The following is a 20073-nucleotide window of genomic DNA, read 5'->3' as shown; positions in this document are numbered from 1 at the left end:
TACTTTCTACCTAAGACACCCCACAGAGCTGTTGTGAGGATAAAATGAAAGAGAGAAGGATGATGTAAGACACTGTGAATCCCTGTCGGAAATATGGGGCATTGGACACAGACTTTCTGCATACATCTTCTGCATATTTAGTGCTCCTTTTCTGACTGGTAGGGTCAATACCTGTCTTTATTCGCATTTTGGTACCTCTCTATCGTTCTTTGTTTTACTGTTAACTCGTTCAAATTGTATGATTTCGACCGTTTACCAATAATGTCGAGCAAGAATGTTAGCATTCTGTTTCTAATATCATATCCTCAGAATACTTCTAAGCAGCACTAGCCCTCCTCTTTCCATCCCACCATACACCCTTCTGTTTACCCCACCCCGGAGGAGCCCTACCAAGCCTTTCACCACCGAGTAGCCAGACCTATTAACAGGACCATCACTCATTCACGCCTTCCGTTTGCCATTTGCTGTCAGAGAATGAACATCTCGCGGTAGCTTCTGCGATCTCGCTTTATTGAGCCTTGTCAACTCGCGAGATCCGGGAGACAAGATGGCGGCGCGGTCGAGTCGCTGAGAGAAGCGGCAGGTGGAAGGAGGTTTGAAGGCGGCTCTGCAGGGCTTCTAGCCCCTGGGCCTGCAGAACGTCCCCGGATGAGGGGAATGCAGACTGGACGGGAGTCACCGCCGCAACTTTGAACGCCTCGAGGCCCCCGCAGCGACCGCGGCTCCCTATCGGGGCTCCCTTGAGCTCGGGGCCGCCGCTGGCGATGACCGGAGAGAAGCTGCGCTCGCTGCGCAGGGACCACAAGCCTAGCAAGGAGGACGGGGACCTGCTGGCACCTGGCGAGGAGGAGGCTGCAGTCGCGCCCGGCGGCGGAGGCACCTTCACTGGGGGCCGAGCCGGAAGCGGCAAGGGCGGCCGTGCTGGGAGCCACCGCATCTTCACCAACCACCACCACCACCGGCTGCCACTCAAGGGAGGATCCGGGGGGGCGGCCATCGCCGCCGGCCCCGAGCCCGACAAGTGCTCTGCGGCGCAGTTTCCTGTCCACGAGTGTGTCTTCAAGGGGGACGTGAGGCGGCTGTCAGCGCTGATCCGCACGCAGGGTATTGGCCAGAAAGACAGTCACGGTAAGCGGTGGCTACCCCACCCCTGAGCCTTGAAGGGGGCCGCTAAGTAAGGAGCCTGGCTTCATCCCAGCCTATTTCTAACCCCCGTGGCCGGTCTTCCTATTAGTAAACACCGTGCGTATCTGGTTTGTTTCGCTCCCCAGACTGAGGTCGGCTGAGCGGGCCTCCACCCTTGTGTGGTTGTGGAGTAAAGTGTTTCTGTTCCACCCGTAGAGTTCAAGCCCTAAGACGGAGTAAACGTTAAAAACGCACCCCACCCCCTTTCCTCTTCCTAAGGAACTTGGCCATAGCCCGTCCGTTGACAGTACTGTGATCCCTTTTCATCTGCAGGAATATGCGTCGTTTTAAGGAGTTGCATTCTTCTCTTGGATGCCAGGGGCCTCTAGGTGTGTGACCTAGGAAAGTAGCTTTGGTGCAGAATGGCTTTGTGACGGCGCAGCCCCTGCTAACACCGTTTGGTGTGGCGTCACACTAAGAACTGTTAATTGAAAGAGGATGAAACGCGCATCTTGGAGAGTGTTGGCAACAATACCTTTCTAAGGGAATTTAGTTCTTTAGCTTTCATTGGTTAGACGGGAATTCCACGATGTCCCCAACGGTTCTATTTTTACTTTTACAGCTGCTGCGGAGACCTCCAGATTTGATTGGAGCAGCTGCATTGGGGAAAGGAAGAGGAATTTAACCCTTTCTATCTACACTCCCCGTCCCCCAGTCTAACCTACAGCTCTCCCCCCCTCCCCCCAACCTACAGCTTCCAATCTACTGTTTATCTTGTTAAAGAATGCATACAAGTATTCCCTGGAAGAATGCTGGTGGGGATCTTAGATTTAGAAACATATTGTACTTAGATTTATTATTCTGTGGGAGATCTCAGAGCAAAGGTTGCAAATAGATCCTGACATACTTACTAGGTTGTTTTCATGAATGCAGGTTAATTAGCGCTCAGTGCAGAGCTGATTTATCAAGGAATTAATCTTTCAAATAAATAATGGATTAGGTCATCATAACCTTTTTCTATGAGACAATGTATTGGTCCAAAGTACAATCATGACCTGCTCTTCTCATGGTCCTAATTCTTGTAAAAATAAAGAATACAGCCATAATTCTTTATTATTTTATAGCAGCATACTGAGGAAAATCATCATTCTCTTAATCAGGAATCAAAATTTTCAACCCTTATTATGGTCAACTATGAAAACATGTTGCCTTTTCAATTTTTAGAGTCCACACTGAGATGCCTCCTTGCAAATAGCATTAGTTGGCTGCATTGTGGTGGATTCTTGAGTGTAATTCTTGTTGAATTAATTAGGATTAAATGTATTATATCAGAATTATGTATTCTTTTCTATTCTGTCTACAGAAATGACTGTCCCTTATATATGAATTTGGACTTCCGTTACTCCATTCTAACATCTGGAGACATTTCTGGAAAGCAACTTGCTTTTCTAATATTTCTTCATTTTTACTTGGTTATTAGGTTTTGCAGGATGTTATGGTTTCATGCCTTTCAACCACATATATGCAGTTTTATTACCGTCAGTTCTTCGTATACTATATGAGAAATACTGTATCTTTATTCGGACACAACTGAATGGTTAACAACAAACAGTATTTTTTTCAGCTCTTACCAGCAGTGTTCCCTCTAAACTGCAGAGTCTTGTGAGCAAAAATTCTACTTTGTGAGCTACTGGCATTAAAGTTGTGAGCTACTGGCTTTAAAGTTGTGAGCTACTGTATAAATTATTGTGCTTTGGGGACATCCTTCTTGAGCAAAGACAAAATGTGCAAGCTGGAGGCTAAAAATCTGTGAGCTAGCTCACGCTAACTCAGCTTAGAGGGAACATTGGTTACCAATTGTGGCTTTTAATAAGCAATTGTTTTGAATCCTTGAGTTTCACTCTTTGCCATATTTTTTAGAAATTGTGTAATAGTAAGGTATTCAATAAAAAGTGTAACTGTTCAGTAGAGTTTTAAATTTGTTAGCTTTTCCCTATTCTATCTACCCCTTTATCATAAACAGCAAACTTGGTGGTGTATGATTGCATGCAGTCAAGGTATTTAATAATGTTATTTTCAAAATAAGAAAACAATGGTCCTGGTACAGTAACTGTTACCAAAAAAAAAGCAATTTCAGAAATAACATTTTCTGTATTCATTTGGTTTAGTATGTAGCTAAACATACATTAAGGATGTGATGCAGTCATGCTGAAGTTTCAGTATATAAACCCGATTATTGCAAATGTTTAATTTTTAGCTAGGATAACAGTTGAATGCATACAATCTCCAGTTTGCTGTTCCAAGCCCTGGTTACTTCAATATAAGGTATATCCAGGCATCAATGTATATGTGTGGGTTGGTTTTCATTATCTCTTTAAGCTGTCCTCTGTTCTCCACACATTTAAAATCTTTCTCAAGAACTGTGCAGTAGCATATTCCTAATTGCATCTGTTCAAATAATAATTTATATTTTGTTATTGGAGATGGCCATTGATCCTTTTGCGTACAGTGCCATTAACATCAAACACTGTGACCAATTGGGTTAGTATAATGCCATTTGATTAAGGTGGTGGTAACCAATTTGACATAATTAGCAAAATTCTCAACAAGTGACTCACAGAACATTAAGTCCAAGTGTAAATAAGATGCTATTGTTCATAAGTATGTTGAAGATGCACACATGGTAATGTGTTTTCCCTTTGCATCTAAGGGATGGATGTGTTGGCATTCCTGGACTTTTAAGCAGTAGAAGTGAGGGGAAGAGATGACACTGTTGCCAGACAAATCAGCACTGGTATTAACTCTACATTTATTTTTGCTTCCTCAGTATAACTAGGCACTGGCTCTGCAGTCTGTTGCTTTGGATCTGTTTTCTAAGTGTGAATCTGGAGGTTCTCAGCAGAAGACAAACTCTGTCTTTGCGAGCATTCAGTCACAGTACTGCGGCCATTTAAGCAATAAAATCTGAGGCTGCGTTCAGACATCAGGAACAAACCTCAGCTTGTTTGTTACTGCCATGAATGTGGTTGGTGGTGCTTTCCCTTTCTACCACATACATGGCTATTGGGAACAGAAATTCTCAGTTCAGTACAGTTAGGCATGATGTTTGAATGTTGGTGCCTGACCAAATTGATGTCTGTATCTTCCTGCAAAACGGGACACTAATCTATGATTAAACCATGCTTTAAATCCCATTTCTGTGAGGAAAATAGAAATTCCGGTTTGTCCAGGCACTCGCATTCAGACATCACACCTAACTGGAGGTTATGGCTTCAGTCTTCTCTCTAGGAGAGGTGAAAAGAGGGTGAAAGTGCACAAGTACAGATATTAATCAGGTTCATGCCTGCCATAAACAAACTGAGGTATGTTCAATACAATTCAGGTAAAAATGTACCCTGGCTGCTTGAGACATTGAATCCATATGACTCCTGATTAGTCATATAATACATTTCCCATTGAGACCGTGTGGGAATCAAAGCTACCTTTCTCTTGCCTCAGAAGCTGAAACAGATGCGTTGAACAATGAATTCCAAGCCAAGAGTTCATACATAAAAATGGTGATAGTTAAGATTTTGATACTTCTGTGCAGGTAAAAAATAAATTAGGAGTTGTAACTGAGAGTGTCGTCTTAAAAATATGATCATAATTTTTTTGGAAACAGCTATTACAGATAGAGATGTGAAGGCCCAGGAAAAAACTGTGGATTTTGTTTGTTTTTTGTCCGTCCCCTCCCCCCCCCACTCTTTCTGATGGAAGAATTAGAAGTTTGAGGGGTACTGAATCATATGAATGAGTGAAATGCTTTTAAAGACGAGGTGGACAAGCTCTGTGTGTACACACACATTCACCTCTTTAATCCAAGGTGCGTTGCTGCACCTAGAAAGATACCAAATCCTCATGAGGAGGGCATGAAGGGCTTTCATTGCTTTTCAATAGTTGTATGCCTTTTGTTGTCTTTTTAACCTACCACAGTTAACCTTTTCACCTCTCCCTCAAACCAATGTAGTACATTTACCCACAGACTGGGTAAAACGTAGCTAATTGCCCTAACTTGAAGAAGGGGAAAAAAAGATCAGAAGGAGGTGGGGCAGAAACCACACCAAAGCCTTAGAGCTTTGTCTTTCTTTGGCTGGGCCATGTGTGCCATAAATGTAATGCCAGGTAGGAGACGTAAGTGTATTATAAAAGTAGAGTACTGTTCTAAGGTTGTTGCCGGATGCAATACACATGAAACTGCTTTATATTGAATCAGACCATCATTCCATCAGAGTCAGTAACGTTTTGGACTGCCAGCTGCTCTCCGGGGTTTCAGGCAGACGTTTTTCACATCACTCACTATTTGGTCCTTTTACCTGGAGATGCCAGGGATTGAACCTGGGACCTTCTGCTGGTCAAGCAGATGCTCTGCCTCTAAGCCATGGCCTCTCCCAACCAGACCATTCTTGAAATTTCTTTGAGGAAAGGCTGTGGATTTTTTAATAGGTAAAGGAGAAACCCAGAAATGGTTACAGGTATGGGGTAGGTGGGAGACTGAGTTTGGGGTACTGCTTTGCCTGCAAGTTGACAGATTGTGGAATCACCTCTCCCTGGCCAGTGCAACTTTCCTCAGGATCTGTTGCTTTCCCCACAAAGCTGTGCTTCCCACAGGATTAACAAGATTACCAAATTGAAATCGAGGCCTGGTGTTCTCTCAAAATTACGACTGATTTCTTAACTACAGACATCAGTTTTCCTTTTGGAGTGTGGACTCAAGTCTATGGCATCACATCCCTCCTGAGCTCCCCCTCCCCAAACTGAGGGATATGCTGACTGGAACTAACTGAGATCTGTCCGGGTCAGGATTTATCAGTAAAGTTTATTTGCAGCAGGTTTTGTGGGAAGTGCTTTGAAAAAATGGCTAGAAAGTATTTCTTAATAAATTATTTCTTAATTCAATCTTTCTTGATAAACATTAATTGGGGTAATGATAGCAGATGCTTTATAATGGCTTGTTTGCTTTTAAAAGAAAGGTGGGGAGTAAAATATTCTGAATAAACCCCCCTTAGGAATTTGCAACAATTTCTTCTAATTTTACTTTACTTTAAAAAAAATTTCTCATTTCCAGGAAAACCCCATAACAAAAAGTCACTTTGGTTTCCCATTAATTCCTTCTTTATCACTCTTTTAAATGGAACGCTAAAGACAATCTTGATATTTAGACCCTCCAGGAATAGAACTGAATAATTTCTCTTCTTTTCTCTCACACAATGCAAAGCCTCCCCCCACCAGCAGGGTCTTAATCAGCAACAATAAAAGTTAGGGGGAAATATATTCTTTTCCTGTCTTAACTGTGCTGAGCCAGAATGCATTCTTTTCTTGCTCAGCACAGTTAAGAATGTTGAGCAAGAAAATAATGTATTTTGCCCGTAACTTTTTTTGTTGTTGATTGAGACGCTGCTGGAGGTGGGGCTTTGCACTGTGGGGAGAGGAGGAACTATCTTCTTTTCCAGAATCATGATGAAAGCCAGGCAGGCTAAGTGTCCTCACAGCCCATTCTTCTCCACATCAATGCAAACTCACCCTTTGGGCTTCTGGGCTCTCCTCATTGCATGCTCCTGGTGTGATCCACTCCCCCTTCCCTATCCTTGGTGTTACTGGAAATGCTGGGGGGGTCTCCTCTTTTTATGAGAAGAATTAGCAGGAGAGAGACTTAGGTAGAGCCAATTAAAGTGGGGATCTTTTCCACCTATGATACAGAGGTCCAGTTTCAGAAAGAAAACTCCAGAATAAATATATTTTAAAATGTTTACTATAAAAATATGTAAGAAATACAACCACACACAAGCAATAAAATACACACACTCAAGGGCAAGGAAAAATAGAGATGATTGATAGGGATTTTTAAGGATTGTTGAAGAGGGTGATATTACCTGTTCCAGGTGTGCAGATGCCCATTTAGCAGGGGAAAAGGAGAAAAGTGCAGATGTCCATTTAGCAGGGGAAAATGGAGATGTGCACTGCCATCGTGCCATGTCTGAGGTCCATTACTTAGAGCAGGGGTCCCCAACCCCTGGGCTGTGGACTGGTACCTGTCTGCAGCCTGTTAGCAACCAGACCACACAGTCTTGCCGCCCCGCTCCCCACAGCGCCACGCAGCCTCACCGCCTCCCATGGCGCCTCCTCCCCTCTCTGTTTTCATAATTTTAAGACCTGGGAAGGGGTGTTGAAGCATCTCCTGGGCTCTTTAAAGGCTGACCCCCCCTGCCTATCAGCTGATTGGTGGGGAAAACTGCAGTAGCGGTGGCGAGCGACCTGTTGAAAAAGCGGCGCTGCCCTTGCCTCCCCCGCATGCCCAGGAAGGAAGTGGGAAGGAGGCAAGGGCAGCGCCACTTTTTCAGTGGGTCGTTCGCAGCTGCCGCAATTTTCTTTGTCGATCAGCTGATCAGTGGGGGAGGTTGACCTTTAAAGAGCCCGGGAGGCACTTCAACGTCCCTTCCTGGGCCTTGAAATTGTGAAAACGGGGGGGGGGAGGCTGAATTCGGGGTCCCCACCCTGCTGGCCCTGGGGCCGCAGTGGTCAGGCTGGCCCTGGTGCCAGTCCCTGGTGCCAAAAAGGTTGGGGGTCCCTGACTTAGAGTAAAGGGGGAACAATCTATGTGCTACAGATTGAACAAAGAAGTGTGGCTTGCTGTCATGCTTTATAGGATTTGGAGGGGAGGGGATACTCCCAGGCCATGATGACTCTTAATAGTTGTTTGATGGGTCTTTCCTGGGTTCACAAATGGATTCCCAGCCTTGGGTCAGCCATAGGTCTGGCAGAGGTTGTCCTTGAAAGGGTAGCTGCTGTGAGAGCCCTCTCCAGCCCCACCTACCTCACGGTTCTGTTGTGGGGGAGGAAGGTAAAGGAGATTGTGAGCCGCTCTGAGACTCTTCAGAGTGGAGGGCGGGATATAAATCCAATATCATCATCATCTTTTTCTTCTAATTACAGGACAACTACAGGCTTGAAAAGATAGTTTGGCAAAGACTGAACTGCTGTTGCCCAGAGAATTTGATTACCAGAAGGACATTTATTGGATGTAGAAATTTACATTCTTGCATGCATTAGGGATGGGGCATGGGCTGAATCTGGGCCATGTTTTGCTTTTCTTGCAACTGCTGCATTTTACTTGACAAGCAGTAGGAGAAACACATCTGTATGTGCAGCTTCTGTAGCACTGCTCTATGTTAAATAGGTCAGAACTGTGAAGGTTGTGAAGCTCTATTACAACTAGGGCTGTTGCCCGATTAAAGAAATAGTAGGTGATTATTGAGTTGGTGATTAGTAGGTGATTAATGAGTTGATTAAATTTCATTCATCTGCAGAGGTGTAAAACATTAGTTTTGAAGATGATTTGTGTTTGGCTTATTCTTTATGTGATTCATATATGTGCTGTTGGCTTGCAGGTGCTGTTTTTAGAAGAGGCATTTTCTCCATTGTATGAGAGAATAGGGTTATGCCTCTAATAAAGGAGTACTTGACAACCATGGATCTGAGTCAGGGGTGTTGAACTCATTTGTTATGAGGACTTAAATGGGTCTTTTTATGCCATCCTGTGCATATCATAAAATGTAATGCCAGGTAGTAGAGATATAAACTTTATGAGGGATACAGAGAAACACATTTAAATATATTATTTTTTACTTTAAATGCAAACATGCTTAAAACTCTTGAAGTGTTTTGTTTAAAATGGAAAGGTGGGGGAATAGTTGGATTTGGCAATGCAATTTCTAAAATAAAACATCAAGAAATAGCACAAGGATCACAGAAGAAACTAAAAATATGGACCAAAAACATAAAATGCTCTGCGTTTAGGAAAACATGAAATGGCTGGACATTGCATGCTTCTCCCCTTGCCCCCAGGTCTGCTTAGATTTGCAATGGCTCTTCAGTGTAATATTCCCCTTTGACTATGGGTTTTATGCTGGCTCAAAGCATCAATTCTTTATTTGCAAAGTCACACAACTACAGTAAGGAGCATCTTCTAATTGGCCATATAAACTCTGTAAAGTAAAACTGAGCTTCACTCTATTAAAATACATTGCAGCACAGACAAAGTTGCAAGGAAAACATGGAACGGATTTTCCATTAAGGTCTCTGTGCCCAGATAGACTACTCCCAGAGACCTTAATGGAAAGTCCATTCTGCATTCTGGACATTTGACATCTCTAATCTAAGTATTTTAAAAATAATTTTCCTCCAAAAATTATGTATTCTGTGCCTTTTTAGTTGATCAAAAGATTCTTAATTCAACCAGCTAACTCAAGAAATGTTTGTGCCCCAATTCCAGCAGATTTAAGATAGCAACTGGGACCTAGGCTGATGGAAAAAAACTGTTATCTCCTGTAGTTTTAAGTTACAATACTTGATCTACTCTGAGAATCATTTGTGGTTTAGTCCTTAAATGTCGTAAGTTGCAGTTCTGTTGCTTCACACTATGGGCTGGGTGGGCTCCAGTGAAAGAAGTAGAAGACAAGAAGAGTTGGTTTTATACCCCTCCCCTACCTGAAAGAGTGTCAGAGCAGCTTACGATCACCATCTCTTCCTTTCCCTACAACAGACACCCTGTGAGGAATGTTTCCTCTAAACTGCAGAGTCTTGTGAACAAAAATTCTACTTTGTGAGCTACCGGCATTAAAGTTGTGAGCTGCGGCATAAATTATTGTGCTCTGGGGTCATCTTTCCTGAGCTAAGACAAAAATGTGTGAGCCAGAGGCTAAAAATCTGTAAGTTAACTCACGCTAACTCAGAGGGAACACTGCCTGTGAGGTAGGTGTGGCTGAGAGAGTTCTGAGAGAACTGTGACTGACCCAAGGTCACCCAGCTTGAGGAGGAGGGGGAATCAAACCCATCTCTTCAGATTAGAGTCCGTTGCTCTTAACCACTACACCAAGGAATTTCCATCAGCAGAATGGAGCTTCCTGATCTTGCTGCAGCCCAAGATGCTGTTCCTGAGGGACAGAGAACCCATAGGAACAGTGTGAGGGATGAATCTGCAGTGGACCAGGAGAGAGGGGTTCAGCAAACATCTGTTGCTGGTTCCAACCGCATTATTCTTTGAAACCAATTTGTTTATGCATTGGACAGGATAAAAAAGGCAAAATCTTGCTTTCTTTTGGAAGCTCTTCTCCCATTACTTTGTATATAAGACATTTTTCTATCCCAGACTATCCCATGTGCCTGGAGTTTAAGATTGGTGATAACTTGCTCCACACAGTATGTTCAAATGACATGACAGGTAAGACCAGGGCTGTATGGTTGTGGTTTTGATTTTGTGGCTCTTTCTGCCCTTTTTTTTTTACTGTTGTAGAGTTCCATTGTTTAAGTAGAAATTATGAAATTTGAATAGGCAAGCTTATCGAAATTGTGAATTGCAATATGAAATGGAGAATGTACATCATATTTCAGATCATATCACAGTAAAGGGTCTAGATGTGCTCATACTGATAATTAGTGTCTGTTTAATAAAGTTCATATCAAGAACCCCGTGGTGCAGTGTTAAAGCTGCAGTACTGCAGTCCTAAGCTCTGCTCACGACCTGCATTTGATCCCCGGTGGAAGCTGGCTTGAGGTTGACTCAGCCTTCCATCCTTCCAAGGTCAGTAAAATGAGTACCCAGCTTGCTGGGGGGAAAGCGTAGATGACTGGGGAAGGCAATGACAAACCACCCTGTAAAAAGTCTGCCGCGAAAACGTGAAAGCGACGTCACCCCAGAGTCGGAAACAACTGGTGCTTGCACAGGAGACCTTTCCTTTCCCAATATAGTTAATAAAAAGAAGTTAACATTGAAACAATTCTGGACCTCTATTTTCTTTCCCCTTCCATTTGCATTTGTTCTGTAATTTTAGACATTGCTGAAGATTTTAAGGTACACTGAAGTCATTCCTTGATAGAAAGAGGAGCTGAAGAATGTCACATTGTGGCACTTTGAATCTTTGCAATTAACAAGATTCAACCAATGAATGATAATTCTTACTTATTGATGGGATTCAGAAGTCCAAACGGTTAGTTTCTTGGATTTGAGATGATTTCTTTACCATTCCATATAAATTGTTATTGAGGAAGAAGTCCAGCCTTTGAAAAAGGCACCTATCTTGTGTCAAAATGATCACTGGGCAAGAGACATAGGCATTATTTGGGAGAGAGTCCCTTCTGCCTTAGCTATCCATTTGCATTTTCGCTATATTTTGTGTAGTTCTATTATTTGTAATGTTAATAATAATATGATCAGAGCGTATAGCATTTTCCCCACATATTTTTGTCTCTCCACAAGATTTTTAGGAGTCCGTTAACACACGTTAGCGTATCAATATCAATAAAAGGATCTTTCCAACTTGTGGCACACCTATGTCCTTAGAAAATAAAGCTAGGAGTCTCAAAATGGTCCATGACTTCAGGATCATCAGTTGCAGTCCAGACATGAAGGGGATTGGAGCATCCTGGTCTGTGCAATCCCCAGTCCCCCCCCCCCTTTTTCTTTTTTTTTTGCTTTGGGAGTTATGGTTGTCTGTGGCAGGCATAACTCATCTCAAAACTAAAGTCAGGAGCCTCAGAATTACCCTGTAGCTGCAGGATGATGATGGGAGTTTCTTTGTTAATGAAGGGAATCAAAATATTCTGGGTCAGAAGGAGTATTGAAACATCAGGATATTCTCCTCTTCCTCAAATAGAAGGAGCCTTCACCGTAAGCCCAAATTTCTTTCATCAAGAGTGACAACAGAAATGATTATACAAAACAGGAGGTATAGACCTGTATACACTAGTTGGAAAACTGTAGTTGACTGACTGAGATTCTTCTCTATAAAGAAATCTGACTAAAATAGGTGGGTTTGTTTCTGCTTTTCGCCAGCTGATGAATTATTGAAGCACATGGCTACAGGGGTCTGATTCAAATCACCCTGTGTACCTTAGGCCACGGAAGTGCTAAGATTGTCATTGGTGAACAGTCATGCCACTTATGTACACTTCAGAGAGAACAGTATTTATAATTCCAGAAATACCACTGTTAAAGTATGAGTGACATCCTAATTTGGACTGCATAGAACTATTTTTTAAAAGTGAGATGCATTCCTAGTGGTACAATTTTTTTTCCTTGAGCCAGTATTTAAAAGTATAATAATAGTTTCTGCTCATGTCCCTTCTTATAAATGTCTTGATTTCAAATAAAATATTTGAAGTAAAATAACTTGTATATGTTATTTTATTCTAATTTGCTTAAATTATTTTATTTAATGCGTAATTTTATTTTGTGTTAATTGATATGGTGTGACCTGCCCTGAGCCCATCTACAGGGGAGGGTGGGCTATAAATCTAAATAAATAAAAATACTTAATACAGAATACAGTTATGGAACAACCTCCCCTAGGAGGTGTGCATGCCCTCTGCCCCATTGATCTTCTGGAGGCAGCTGAAGATAAGCTTGATTTAGGATTGCAATTTACTCAGTTTCTGTTTATTGGCAGTTCTAATTGGAGTTTTTATACTGTAACTTTTAACTGTTTTATCCATATTTTATTATGGTTTTTAAAATAATCATTTTATTTATAGTGTAAACTGCCTTGAGTTCTTTAGGGTTTGTAGAATCTTTCGGGCTTGAGTTCTGCAAGGGAGAAATGTGGCTAATAAATGTTTTAAATAAATAAATAGTATAAAAAGTGGGATTATTGCTAAATTCACCCCATAGTTTGTAAATCTTTCCTGTTAGTATGGCATGAGAGAAGCTTAACTGAATTTCTTTAGAAGTTTTCAGTGGTAATGCAAGTCAGCGACTCATTTTCTTATATATTTCATAGTTAATGCCATAACACGTGCTATACCTACTCAGAAAATCATGAGTGTTGGAGTCAGTGGGCCATCTTTAGTGTATGGTTAAAAATCGTTTGCATTTGTGGAGATTTTAATCAAGTGTTGCATGATTAAATTTGTTGCAAGAAAGCAGAACAGTAAGGTAAATATTATTACAGAAAGTTAGAACAGCTCACTGCTCCAAATCAGACCTGCATACCAGAATATTAAAGAAAAGCAGAGGAATGGATGCACTGGTAACTTCCATAAACAGAAGGATTTCTGTTTCTGGAGCAAGTCTCCCCCTCCCATTGCAGCATTAGAGTTCTCCAGAATGCTGCTTCTGGGATAGAGGAGTGTGGGAAAGATCCATGTAGAATCAGGGTCCAGCTGAATGGCTCTATTCATATGTAACAGTGTATCATGATTTTTTAATTTCAGAAATAATCTTGAAGTCTTTAGGCTTGCATGTTCCGCCTACCATGCTTTAACTCATATTTGAGATCCTGATTTGTATCAGGTGAAGGAACCACATTTTTTTCTCTTCATTTACCTGGTATGTCAGATGCTAGTTTGGTGTAGTGGTTAAGTGTGTGGACTCTTATCTGGGAGAACTGGGTTTGATTCCCCACTCCTCCACTTACAACTGCTGGAATGGCCTTGGGTTAGCCATAGCTATCACAGGAGTTGTCCTTGAAAGGGCAGCTGCTGTGAGAGCCCTCTCAGCCCCATCCACCTCACAAGGTGTCTGTTGTGGGGAGAGAAGATATAGGAGATTGTAAACCGCTCTGAGTCTCTGATTCAAAGAGAGGGGCGGGGTATAAATCTACCGTCTTCTAGTTTATGGGGAACCATGAAATCTTCCATTTCCAAGCTGCACATGAGAAGATGAATGCATGTAGGCCTCAGAATTTTAAAAACATGTTCCTGTAGTTAGATCCAGATGGGCAGCTATGTTAGTGCAACGCTGTAGATTCAAAATTTGTTCTAATGTTCCTGTAGTGACATGCATCCCTTTGCCCACTGATATCCAGCAACGAAGTACTAAGGCTTAGTACATTGCAAAGGGAAGAGAGAAGCAAGCAGAAATCACTATCCCTTCTTACGAAATCTTTAGAGCCTTTAAATCTCCATAGCTGTGTAGTCAGATATTGATCCTGGGTTCTGAACTGCAATTTAAATGCTGGATTTTAGGCAAGAAACAAATGACAGTTTGTTTCATAACAGTTTGCAGACATTTCTAAACCAGAAATTTGCAATCCTATAGTGGGTGGTGTATGTGTGTGTTGGTGGGGGTGACTGGGCCCAAGGACTTCTAAAGCTTAGTTGTGTTCAAATACAGACAGTACCCACTGTGTTTTTTTTCTCCAGAACTTTTTTTTTTGCCATTAAATTGTAGCCAGAACGATGACTCTGTAGACGAGATGATCAGAGGTAGTTTGCCATTGTCTGTCTCTGCATCTGTCTCATCCAAATACTAGCCTGGGCCAACTTTGCTTAGCTTCCAAGACCTGTCCAGGTCAGGAGAGAACTACTGTTCATGTGCAAATGTATACAGATTTGATTTCGTAGAATGCATCTCATACAATCAGATTTCTCTAATTGGGTGACATTCCTAATGTATTTTTGTAGTATTGCCAAAACCCAGTATTTTTGTATAGCTGAATTGTTTGCAGAGCTGTATATTTAGTTGACTCTTAAAAACTGATTCCTGTATAACGTAAATTGTCAAGTAATGATATATTTTGAGAGATTTTTGATGTATTTTATTATTGATACAATTCAAAAATTTACAGATCCTAAGTTAGGAAGGCAGAATATTTTTGCCTTACTGTATTTTTAATCTTTAACTCATTTTTCATATATAAAACTATGGAAATACTACAGATACTATAGCAAAATGACTTTTCATGTCATTGTCAAAGCTTATTCAAGGGAAGCTGAAGTGACTCTTTAGACTACTGATAGTGTCAAATTTGATTCCCCCTCTTTCTGATTAAACTCCTATACATTTTTATTCAGTGAATTTATATTTTCTTTACAGGAAACACTCCTTTACATCTTGCTGTGATGTTGGGACATAAAGGTTGGTAAAACTACTTTGCTCTTTCTTTTTTAAAAAAGGCATTATAAAAACAGCATTACACAGCATGGAGGGTAGCAGCATTACACAGCACGAAGCCTCAGACCACATTTGCACTCTTTTGAACATCTTGATGCTACTTGCAGGAATGATCAAGAAAAAGAGAGAGTAAACAAGAGGAGTATTCCTCTTCATTTCCTTTCATCTTTCTTAATTAAAAAATAGCTCTGGGAACTGAAGGAGGGAGCTCTGGGACCCTCCTCACATGCCCATCTGTTTCTTGTCTAGCACCAGCTTCTTTATGTAGTTGGGTGATTGGCTATTTGGGAGCTGTATGGAAGGAGAAGTGGCTTTACAGGACTAGTCTTATTGTACTTTCTTTTCTTATTCTGTACAGGAGGGATAGGAAAGTGGGTGGCAGTTGGGAATCGGAAGGTACCACTAGCATCCCCATTGCCTTTTCTCATTATTGTATACTAGGAATATATATAGAGGAGGAACGGATGGAACTCTCAAGACCAAGGCTGCTGTGTAGAGTCTGAAGGGAAAAGGAGTTGCAATAGTTATAAATTTATTGGGGGGGGAGGGGCAGGTTATCTGTCTTTTAGGTAGGTACTGTCAGTATTGCTTTATAACGAACAATGGATTTTTCTAATTTCTGTTTCAGTTTTTCTAATCAGGGAGGGGCACAAAAATGAGAAATTTGGGGAAGGAACGCTAAAAAATCCCCTGTGAAGCATGTTCTCTTTCAGAATGAATTTTTAAAAAATAAGGTTTTACTCATTAAAAATGTATTACAAGACTACCGGAGTACTGCATAAAAAAATTCCTATGTATGCTGTGTAACATATTTTAATGATATGGTTGTTTTAATGAATAATTCGGCAAGCACCAGTGTTACAAAGTTTAATTTGATATCCAGATAAACTGTTAGTCCTTTTGTGATTGTATGAGATTGCTTCTGTTCAAACAATAAACTTTCTTCTATTTACTACATATTTTGTTTTCTAACTTCAACTTTTATGTTTTTCTACCTCTCTCAAATGGCAGAAACTAAGGTACATGTGATAAACTAGCATAGGGTTCAGCAGTTTTCACCTCTCAAGTATTTATATTTTTCTTGATCAGAGGTAGTTTGCCATTGTCTGTCTCTGCATTTGGATCTCATCCAAATACTAGCCTGGGCCAACTTTGCTTAGCTTCCAAGACCTGTCCAGGTCAGGAGAGAACTACTGTTCATGTGCAAATGTATACAGATTTGATTTCGTAGAATGCATCTCATACAATCAGAATTCTCTAATTGGGTGACATTCCTAATGTATTTTTGTAGTATTGCCAAAACCCAGTATTTTTGTATAGCTGAATTGTTTGCAGAGCTGTATATTTAGTTGACTCTTAAAAACTGATTCCTGTATAACTTAAATTGTCAAGTGATATATTTTGAGAGATTGCATACTTTTTGATGTATTTTATTATTGATACAGTTCAAAAATTTACAGATCCTAAGTTAGGAAGGCAGAATATTTTTGCCTTACTGTATTTTTAATCTAACTCATTTTTCATATATAAAACTAAGTATGGAAATACTATAGATACTATAGCAAAATGACTTTTCATGTCATTGTCAAAGCTTATTCAAGGAAGCTGAAGAGACACTTAATTTAGACTACTGATAGTGTCAATTCCTTCTAAAATTCCATAAATATGCCAATTAGTGCAATTGTATATACTGATAGATGATGTATTCTGTGTTATTAAAGCAGTGGATTAGGTTCACATTTGATAAGAAATGATTGCATATATTTCAGTTTTCCCCAAATTCCTACTTTTAAGCAAAAAACCACAATGACTTCAAAATTTCTAGACAGACCTAAGAATCTGTCTTTGACTCTCTTCTGATTTCTCTGTACATGCTAACCCCAGAGTATTTCATTAAATCCCATGACTTTCAGCACAACCAACATAATCGGGACAGCTCTACCTCTCAACAACTGAACTTCTCCCTTTATTCAGTCCTGCTTCTCTGTCTGTGTGATATTTCTTCTTAGATACTTCATTGCTGCCTAAAAGTCAGTATGTCCAAGACTGAAGTTTTATTTCTTCATCTGCTGTCTTTACCCATTGTCCACTGTGTTTATCAGGCAATATGGATTATATTTTTAGGATAACCTTTAGTCTCCATTTCGTCCTTTTTCTATTCCCTATTCAAAAAGTAATCTTTGGTACTAGATGAAGACTCTACAGTAGTCTTCTCTCTGGCCTTTAGTTTTCATATCTCAGCCATCTTACCTCTTATCAGAACTCTGCTGCCAAAATAATTCATTTCCTATTGCTGTGATCGTGGCAGCCATACATCTATTTTCCGTAAACTCCTAGTTGTAGTGCAAATTCATTATTCTTACCTTCTGTGAATAATAACCAAAACCTTCCATGGCCTTCTGTCCAACCACATATCCTGATCTATTTCTGCCTGTGGCCTCAGCTTCTTTAGCTCTAACATCCCCAGCCACCTGGAAATCTTCTGCTTCTTTAAGTGACTGTCTTTTCTCCCTTGATGCTGCTTGTGCCTGGAATTTCCTCGCAGAATACCAGTGTGATACCATCTTTCTCTCTCCAGAACTGTTCTGGTGTCTGATAGAGCTGAAGGAAATGATCTGTATGCTGTTCTTTAGGGTAGAATTCTTAATTAACATAGAAGGGGTAGTTACAAAGAAGGGTTTGTTAGGGTTATCAAGGCATTTTCCTGACCAAGACCAGACCAACATACAACATCAGGAGATTTGGGCTGGGTTGTCACCAGTATGCTGTCTTGTAGTTTCAGCTAATTCCAGAGAGGCTATAGAAACCCTCAGCCAGTGCCTGGAAACAGTTTTGGAGTGCGATGCAAGTTTATAAACTGAAGCTTAATTCCCACAAGTTGGAAGTGGTACTAGTGAGTGGAAGGTCTGACCTGGGATTTGAGGTGTCAACTGTTCTTGATGAGGCTGCACTCCCCTTGAAAGAAAAGGGCCATAGTCTGGGGATGCTCTTGGACCTAGGCCCACTGCTTGATAAGGAGGTGGCAGTTGTAGCCAAGAGTGCCCTTTATCAGCTTTGCCTGGTTAGCCAGCTATGGCCTTTCCTGGGCAGAAAAGTTCTGGCCATTGTGGCACATGCTCTGATTAGATTAGATTAGATTACTACAATGCAATCTAAATGGGGCTGTCCTTGAAATGTGTTCAGACACTACACTTGGTGCAGAACATTGCAGCCAGGATGTTGACTGAAGTGGGTCATAGGGACCATATCACTCCAGTCTTGGATCATGCACACTGGCTTGCAGTTTGTTTCTGGGCACAATTCAGAATGCTGGTCTTGACTTTCAGAGCCCTATATGTTTTAGGACTGACATACCTGAAAGAGCGCCTAATCTCTTACAAACCTGCTCAACCATTACAGTCATCTTTGGAGGCCCTGCTTCATGTGCCTCTACCTTCTGAGATTAGTCTGGAAGAGGGCCTTCTCAGTCATGGCACCAAGTCTCTGAAATTCTCTTGTCATAGAGATTCACCTGTTCCCTTCTGTTGCTGTGTTCTGCCAGTGAGTGAAGACTTTTTTCTTTCATTTTGCATTCCTTCAATGACCCCTACTTCCTAACCTATGTTTTATGTTTTGTATGTATTTTAACTTTGTTTTAAACCTCTTTTAAAAGTTGTTTTAATGAGATATGTTTCTGAGGAAGTTTATTTTAATGGTTTTACAATGCATTTTATCTTGTATGTTCTAAATTTTTAGCTGTCTTGGTGGCTCTTATAAGAGCAGAATGTCAGGATATGAGTTTTGTAAATAATATAAATAACATGCTGCACTGACTAGGTTTTAAACTTGAAGCTGTTGCATAATACCCAGCTGTACTATAGTGCTATCAGTTATGCTTGACTTAGTCCTGTGGACTTGAATGAGGCTAAAGCAGCTCAGATAAACTCATTTCAGTTTTACTTGGTCAAGTTGTAGCTCACTTAAAGTGGCACACTTCATGCAGATTTAGTTAACCTGAACAGCACACTCTTAGGGAAACAAGCAAAGAAATATTCAGGATATTATAAGCTGTAAGAGACCAGCTAGTTAAAATAAACATCCTGTTACAGCACTATAATAGCTTTGTTATATGAACTGTTGAATACCACCATTTAATCTAGTTATCCAGAATTGAAGGGGCAGGGTAGAAAAGAGGATCTAATAATAGTAATTTGTTTAAATTTATAGATTGTTTTTATCTTGTAAACTGAGTTTTATGTCTGTGTGACTTGCAGCTTCATTACATGATGTTAGCTAGGCATTTTGAGTCTAAGAACATAATGCAGGATATAAATATTTTTAAAAAGTGTGCTTGCATATGAAAACTTATACCCTGAATAAAATTTTGTTGCTTTTAAAGGTGCCATTGGACTCAAACTTTGTTTTACTGCTTCAGAACAATACAGCTACCCACATGAATCTTTGTTAAATAAATAGTACACACACGCACATGAAACTCTATGGGCACTTAGATTAAAACTACCCACCTGCATAGTCTTAGTTCTCCCCAAAATGGCTTTGGTTTGATAAAGTAGAGTTGCTCATCTCCTGTGCATGGCATTCCATGTTCCTAAACAGTTAGAGCAGAGATCAAACTGATTTGTTATGAGGGACAGGATCTGACATAAATGCCACTCTGTTGGGCCAGGCGGCGTGTACTATAAAAAATAATGCCAGATACTGGAGATTTAGCCTTTATAATGAACAAAGGCAAATGATGATATTGGATTTATATCCCACCCTCCACTCCGAAGAGTCTCAGAGCGGCTCACAATCTCCTTTACCTTCCTTCCCCACAACAGACACCCTGTGAGGTGGGTGGGGCTGGAGAGGGCTCTCACATCAGCTGCCCTTTCAAGGACAACCTCTGCCAGAGCTATGGCTGACCCAAGGCCATGCTAGCAGGTGCAAGTGGAGGAGTGGGGAATCAAACCCGGTTCTCCCAGATAAGAGTCCACACACTCAACCACTACACCAAACTGGGAAACCCAATTAATGATATTATT

General features: G+C 40.9%; 1 protein-coding gene across 2 annotated transcripts in view; it reads left to right on the top strand.

Moving 5' to 3' along the window:
* The first annotated feature begins 485 nt into the window (after positions 1–485).
* The window catches only part of ANKRD13C (ankyrin repeat domain 13C), an 86784-nt gene continuing 67196 nt past the window's right edge, over positions 486–20073 (top strand). The window contains exons 1-2 of one of the 2 annotated variants that reach the window (XM_060232015.1): positions 486–1128; positions 14972–15013. In XM_060232015.1, coding sequence (XP_060087998.1) covers positions 765–1128; positions 14972–15013 — 406 coding nt within the window. In that variant the 5' untranslated portion in view covers positions 486–764. The remainder of the gene's footprint in view (positions 1129–14971; positions 15014–20073) is intronic. The other variant, XM_060232014.1, reaches the window with a different exon arrangement.

Source organism: Heteronotia binoei, chromosome 2, assembly GCF_032191835.1.
Source record: "Heteronotia binoei isolate CCM8104 ecotype False Entrance Well chromosome 2, APGP_CSIRO_Hbin_v1, whole genome shotgun sequence".
Classification (NCBI taxonomy): Eukaryota; Metazoa; Chordata; class Lepidosauria; order Squamata; family Gekkonidae; genus Heteronotia; species Heteronotia binoei.
This window is presented reverse-complemented; position numbering and strand designations above follow the sequence as displayed.